Source organism: Electrophorus electricus, chromosome 1 (genome assembly GCF_013358815.1).
Source record: "Electrophorus electricus isolate fEleEle1 chromosome 1, fEleEle1.pri, whole genome shotgun sequence".
NCBI lineage: Eukaryota > Metazoa > Chordata > Actinopteri > Gymnotiformes > Gymnotidae > Electrophorus > Electrophorus electricus.
In genome coordinates, this window is record NC_049535.1 from 19,832,489 (window position 1) to 19,839,448 (window position 6,960).

At 42.4% G+C, this 6,960-nt stretch overlaps 1 protein-coding gene across 2 annotated transcripts; it reads left to right on the forward strand.

The window, feature by feature from the left end:
* Nucleotides 1-999: 999 nt before the first annotated feature.
* Nucleotides 1,000-6,250, forward strand: fscn2a (fascin actin-bundling protein 2a, retinal). Of its 2 annotated transcripts, none has more exons than XM_027000382.2 (5): nucleotides 1,000-1,822; nucleotides 4,858-5,014; nucleotides 5,322-5,443; nucleotides 5,707-5,874; nucleotides 6,018-6,250. In XM_027000382.2, exons 1-5 carry the CDS (start codon nucleotides 1,000-1,002, stop codon nucleotides 6,248-6,250), a joined length of 1,503 nt encoding a protein of 500 aa, XP_026856183.1. The 2 variants fall into 2 exon arrangements, with proteins under 2 accessions (XP_026856183.1, XP_026856185.1); XM_027000384.2 differs by having other exon boundaries at nucleotides 6,045-6,250.
* The last annotated feature ends 710 nt before the right edge of the window (nucleotides 6,251-6,960 follow it).

The window sequence follows — 6,960 nt, forward strand, 5'->3', positions numbered from 1 at the left end:
ACATCCTCCAAAGGGCACATGTAACCGGGAAAGGTCCCTTGAAAGGTGAATGCACCTAATCTCTGGCAGGCGGGAAGGTTGCTTGCTGTCATTTATTCTTTTTTTAATCTCAAGGAATCTGAATTTTATGTTTTCAGGATTTCCTTAATGAGCTTCTGCTAACAGCAGAAAGTCCAAAGAGTGAAGCAAGTGATGTTCATAGAGTAGAAGTGAGATGGGTGAGGGGTTGGGAAGGGATCTCACTTCCTCCCCTCTCTGTCTTAATGATTTAAAGAATCATATTTGCTTGGCAAATAAGGATGGCAGGCAAACACAGGAAACAGCGAGCCTTGTGGAAAGATACTGACATATATGGCAAAAAGGTTCTACCTGCCAAGAAAAAAATGTCAAAGCAGTCAAAGTGGATGTAAATTTGGGACATCTGTAGGAAAAAACTAAACCCTTTGACAAAAGTGAACAGATGTTTGTGTAGCTAGGAAAGGGCATCTATATTTATGAAGAGAGGGTCAATTAACTTTTGAAAATCAGGTGATATTTAATCTGCACAATAAACCTTTTGCCTGGTCTTATTAAAGGAGGAAGCGACATGAGACAACGGACCTCTTACTCAGCACAAGGATCTCTGTGACAGCAAAAGATCATGCAAAACAGGAGAAAGAAAATGAACACAAGTCAGCTGGAAAGAGGGTGTGTAGAAAGAGAACAGAAGTCTAGAAGGAGATGGGAGACATAGGAGTGGACATAGCCTTGTGGTTTGTGATGTCAGATTTTTGTTGGATTGAGGAGTGATGTGCTGTTGATTTTAATCTTGGTAGATTAGGGAGTAGACATCAGACAGAATTCCAAAAGATTCCAGAAAAATGGTGGGAAAGTGATTCCCATTAATGAGCAGAGGACAGGGTTAGCCTGGAACCTGAGGAGTTTCAACAGGAATTCATTTTAACGTCTAAGAAGAGTTTGCAGCCTTCCCAACATCAAACTGTAATCTACCTGATCATAATGGCCACCAACGGAATAAGCAAGGCTTTAAAACTTCAGTTTGGGCTCATAAACCATGATAACCGCTACCTCACAGCTGAGTCCTTCGGCTTTAAGGTGAATGCCTCCAGCTCCAGCATGAAGAAGAAACAGCTCTGGACACTGGAGCAAGACAAACGGGACGGACAGGTGGTTCTCCTGCGCAGCCACCTTGGCCGCTACCTGTCCGCGGACAAGGACGGCAGGGTGAACTGTGCGGCGGAGGCGCCCAACTCTGACTGCCGCTTCCTGATCGCGGCGCAGCTGGACGGCCGCTGGGCCTTACTGTCCGAGCCCCACCAGCGCTACTTCGGCGGCTCAGAGGACTTCCTGTCCTGCTTTGCTCAGGCCATCGGCGAGGCCGAGCTGTGGGCCATCCATCTGGCCCTCCACCCTCAGGCCAACCTGCTGAGTGTGGCGCGCAAACGCTACGCCCGTTTGTCTGCCACAGCCGGCGAAATCACCATGGACAGCGACATCCCCTGGGGTGTGGACTCCCTGATCACTCTGGTCTACACGGATGGAAAGTACTGCCTGAAAACCTGCGACAACCGCTTCCTGAGCAGCGAGGGCATATTGCTGAAGGAGTATGAGCCACACGCCAGTTTCACGCTGGAGCTCAGATTGGGCAAGCTGGCTTTCAAAAATATTAAGGGCATGTACCTCGCCCCAGTGGGGCCGGCAGGTACCCTGAAGTCGGGGAGGTGTACAAAGCCAGGCAAACACGAGCTTTTTGATCTGGAGGAGAGTCATCCACAAGTGGTGATCCAGGCAGCCAACAAAAGATACGTCTCTATCCGTCAAGGTAAATTTCTGCCTTTCAGCAAACATGTATTTAGGCTGTCCAGGTCTAAATGGCTTTCGAATCCTTTGAGGCTACATTTTCCTGAAACTGACAGTGTGTTCTAGTGCCATTTTTCTTAGATTACAGCTTCTTTTTTTTGTGAATTGTGAACCAGAAAACAATAAAGTTTCATTTGGCCATTATGGAGTGCTACTGGTCAATACTGTGGGCAAGAGAACGACATGACTCCACAGAATCTCAGGCAGACATTTACAGCAATCTAGTCACTGTGATTTGACACATTCATGAGAAGGGCTTTCTCAAAATCTCTATATTTTTATTTTGCCCTAATGTATATTTTAAGCAAGCAAAACATGCTTTATTTTAAATAGCTATAATGAATAGCTATATTCTCTCCGATGGGAGAATAAAAGTTTCATATGCAAATTGATGCCAACAGTGGCTGAGAGGCCAGTGAAGAGGTAAGATGTTTAGGAGAACTCTGCTTCTACAGTGCTGATGGGAGGTTTGATGGAAATTATAGCTATAAATATCTAGTTGAAACTCTTGCTCTGAACCTGTGCTGTTATTCACTAAACAAAAACGTATGCCAGATATGTCATATACATCAGCCCAGCTAGAGAAGAATGGTCTAAGAACATTATATGAAGATTCTCACAGATAGGAAGGAATAGGATAGGAAGGAAGATAGGAAGGAATGTAAAAAGCACTATGTAAATAAACTTAAAAAAAACTTTTAAAAATAAATGAATATTTTCTGTTCTTGATAAAAGTTCTCAGGTTGGTGCAGTTAAAGAATCTGTTTGCAGTGTTATTTAAACACCCTTTTAAACATTATTTTTTAAAATAAAACTGCTCGCCAAGAATGTCCCAGAACATTTGAACTATAACATTCTGACAAAAATGGAAAAAAGCATTCTGTGAAGGTTAAGAAAGTGTTGATTTGACACCATAAACTTCTATAAAATATAAAAATTACTAGTGTTCCCATAAACTAAAAGCAACATTAGAGGAACTCTGTTGGGTCATAAATTTGTTAGCTAGAAAGCTGCAGGTGAAGTCATCAGTCATCATCAGAGTGACATTCACAACCTCTATGGGAAGCATGTCCAGTTAATGGGCTGTCATTCTGTGTGTTCAGTGATGATTAAAGGAGTTGCAGCAGACGTGTCCTATTGTCTGACTTAATTCCTGTCAGCGAGCCAAAACACTTATTAGAACAAACCTCTGGCACACACCCACACCTCACTGAGTAAGTGTCAGGAACATGAACGTGGAGTCCTGGAGTTGTGTTCTATGAAGAAGTGTCCATCTGGTGAGGTAGCCTGATATCCTCTGGCTCACCCAATCTTCGATAAGACCAGGGAGGGAGATGAAACAGGGAAACAGATCTAGAGCTCACAAAAGGATCCAGACATTCCTGTATCATTCCACTTAGAGGAAAAATGAGGAAGAATGATTGCTAAGCTTAACCTTTTATTTTCATAAGTGTGTGTGGAATCTTTTTTTATATTTCAACCTACGGACAAGAGTACCAGAGAATAGAAATATCATCATGCCCTTATCTGTTGTAGGATAAGTATAACTGAAGCATCAAAATATCAATTGAAATTGACATTCTTTTTTTGTCGTATTCGATAGCTCTGTTTAGTAAAAGTTCTTTAAAATAATCTACTATATGAATAGCAACCAACACACCTTGAATTGGTTAAACTGCTCCGGGACTCATTATGGAAATGACCTCTGCAGAAAATGACCTCTGCAGAATCTCTGTTCAGAGTCTGGCTGCACCCATAAGTTATGGTACATTTTGGCAGAATACAGATGAAAATAGCTTTAATTGTTACACATTGCAATGGTTGAAATTGCATTTACTATGTACTCTACTGGCACACAGTATGTTTCTCACCCCCAGTCAGACTCCCTTTATGCTGATTGAGGCCCTTCATCACAGATTTGCATTGCACCACAGAGGGAAATGCAGCGGCATGCAAATTACCTGCACTGGAGGCTAAAAGGCTAGTGGGCTGCTGGATGATTCTGAAGAGTCTTTATGGAACCTTAGCATTCATAGTCTGCACATACAGATTTAATGGTATTGTTATTTAAATCACAGAGTTCTTTAAACACAGAGGCATATAAAGTACCTTTAGCAGTTTCACAGTGCTGCAATGTTTTGATTGAATGTCATGCAGTAACTGGGCATTTAGATAACCAATGGACACATAAATAAACAATGGATTTAACACTGGATTCCATAATATTTGTAGCATTTTTGATTGGAATACATATTTATAACTTTACATATTGATTAGTTGTTATCATATTAATTAGCTAAGTAACAGTAATTAAAGCTTTTCAACTTAATAATACATGCTAAAAGGCTTGCAAATGAGGTCATGTTAACCACTCCCCCAATACCTTTCATAAATTGAAAGTTATCTCAGGGATTTCATTTGGCTGAGGTGGAATTGAGGGCATTAACATTAACAGCCAATTCAAAGCCCTCTCAGCTTCACAGACAGCACAAACCATTAGCCAGGACTGAACATGCTGGAAAAGAAACAGAAATAGTGAAATGTGCAGTTGTGCTAGTTTATGGGCTGGGTTTTAGGCCACAGTTGTGTCTAGTGAGGTTGCCCTGTGTGTATCACCACAGTGTACCTGTGTTTATCACCACAGTGTACCTGTGTTTATCACCACAGAGTACTTCAGGCTGTACTGTGTTTATCACCACAGTGTACCTGTGCATCACCAGAGTGTACCTGAGGCTGCCCTGCGTTTATCACCATAGTGTATGTGGGTTTATCACCAGAGTGTACCTGAGGCTGCTCTGGGTTTATCACAACAGTGTACCTGAGGCTGCCCTGCGTTTATCACCACAGTGTATTTGAGGCTTTCTTTTATCACAGCAGTATACCTGTCTTCATCGAAACAGAATACCATGACTCCCCAGGTTGTTGTAGGCATTTTCGGTTTTGTTTGAGCTACTAACCAATCACAATAATCAGACAACTGTTTACTATTTTTTCCAGGGGTCAACATCTCAGCCAATCAGGACATGGAAACAGACCTGGAGACTTTTCAGATGGAAATCGATAAGGAGACAAGGAAATGCATGTTTAAAACTAACGAGGGAAGTTACTGGACCCTCGTTAGTCATGGAGGCATCCAATCCACAGCCACAGACATGTAAAGAACAGGCTCTGTAAACACTCACCATTTCTGAACTATGCAAAACACATACTCTTTAAACAATCATCTCTGAACTGTGTAAAATACAGGCTCCATAAACATTCACCATATCTGAACTACATTCAGCATATTCTCCTGACACACTCACCATCACTGTACGATGTAAAACACAGGCTCCTTACACAATCACCTCTGATCTATCTTGAACATGAGAGAAGTAACAGGGACATGAAAGTGGGCCATTGCCATCATGTGCTCTGTAATATCTTTTGAACTGATGCATTGTTTTTTCACTGCCCAACAGCGAAGCCAATGCAATGTTCCACATTGAATGGCTCGGCCGGGCAGTGGCTTTAAAGGCAAGTAACAGAAAGTACATCTCCACCAAAGGAAACGGACAGCTGGCAGCTGTGGGCGACACTGTGGGTGAGTGTATGGAGCTGGGATGAAAGACTCCCTGTGTTTATCTCTTTATCTCGTTTCTATGTTGTTGTTGATGTCACAGCCTTGAAGGTAGTCTGACCCACGGCATTGAAGGCGGTGTGAGCCGCAGCCTGGACGACAGACTGACCCACCGCGTTGAAGGCAGTGTGGGCCCCAGTCTTGAAGGCGATGTGAGCCACAGACTTGAAGGCTGTTTGAACATAGCTGTGAGGGCAATCTGACCCACATGCTCTGCCCTCCACCAGGTGACAGCGAGCTCTTCCAGCTGAAGCTGATTAACCGGCCAATCCTTATCCTGCGTGGCGAGAACGGCTTCGTGTGTCATCACAGGAGTTCAAACACACTGGATGTCAACCGCACTGCTTATGACATCTTCTCCTTGCTCTTCAGTGACGGAGCATACCACATTAAAAGTAAGCTCATTGAGCAAGACCAGAGGTGCATCCAGCGGCTTTGGTAACCATGGTAACTGCTGTTCTATGACATCACACTTTTACATGATCTAAGGAGCTTCTTTCTTCTGTGTCTTGTAGTGACTCTGTGTTCTGTTTAAAAGCCATTTACCATTTGGCTTCCCCTGCAGGTGGAGATGGAAAGTTCTGGTATGTGTCGAGCAGTGACCTGGTTTGCTCGGACGGGGATGAGCCTGAGGACTTCACCCTACAGCTCCAGGAGCACGGCCGGCTGGCCATCAGGGGAAATAACGGCCTCTATCTCCATGGCGACAATGATGGCACGTTGAAGTGTGATGCAGCTTGCGTGGACAGTGCATCTCTGTGGGAATACTGAACCCCACAAAGCTCCACATAATGACAGATAAAGCAAACGTTCATGTTAATAGTAGCTCATGGCAGGCTGATACTTTTCTTCTCAAGCTTTCTGAGAAAACAACAGAACACTATTAGTTGCTTAGTTACTATTACTGTCATTTTGACATTGTAGTTGAGGGTTACCTGTAGGTGGATGTACAACTCAATGCAGACCGTGTTTTGACAAAAGTGGTGCACTGGTACTGACTGTTGTTCAAAAAGGAAAAAAATACCATAGAAGTGGAAATGCATAAGACCAAAAAAGACTGATGATGGAGAGGTCCATTAAAACACTGAGTCTTCTATTTTTTCACTTTTAAAAACTCTCAGCAACCCCTTATTTGTCTGCTCACAGCTTCCATTGTTCATTTGGCTCGTGCCAAATATCCTAAAGTGTCTGTGTTTCTGTGATTATGCTCCAGCTCCAGGGATTTATTATGTCAATAGTACAACTAACAAGAATATAGACATTTCACTCATTGTGTATTTATCATGTCCATTAATTTAATATGATTAAAAAAATTTTGCATAGCATGTGAAATTTCCACAGTTTATTAACCATTTTCTTTAAATCAACCATTCACACTGCTTTATTTTATTTATTTTTTTACCATTAGCAATATGTGAGTTGGTTTGGATGTCATTATTACAAACATTTACATTTACAGAATTGGGAGATGCTCTTATCTT

What these genes read in the sequence shown, in the direction of transcription:
- fscn2a (XM_027000382.2), top strand. Translation starts at nt 1,000, where the DNA reads ATGGCCACCAACGGAATAAGCAAGGCTTTAAAACTTCAGTTTGGGCTC. An exon ending in CAATCCACAGCCACAGACAT is followed by an intron (nt 5,015 to 5,321) that starts GTAAAGAACAGG and finishes ACTGCCCAACAG; the next exon opens with CGAAGCCAATGCAATGTTCC. An exon ending in AGCTGTGGGCGACACTGTGG is followed by an intron (nt 5,444 to 5,706) that starts GTGAGTGTATGG and finishes GCCCTCCACCAG; the next exon opens with GTGACAGCGAGCTCTTCCAG.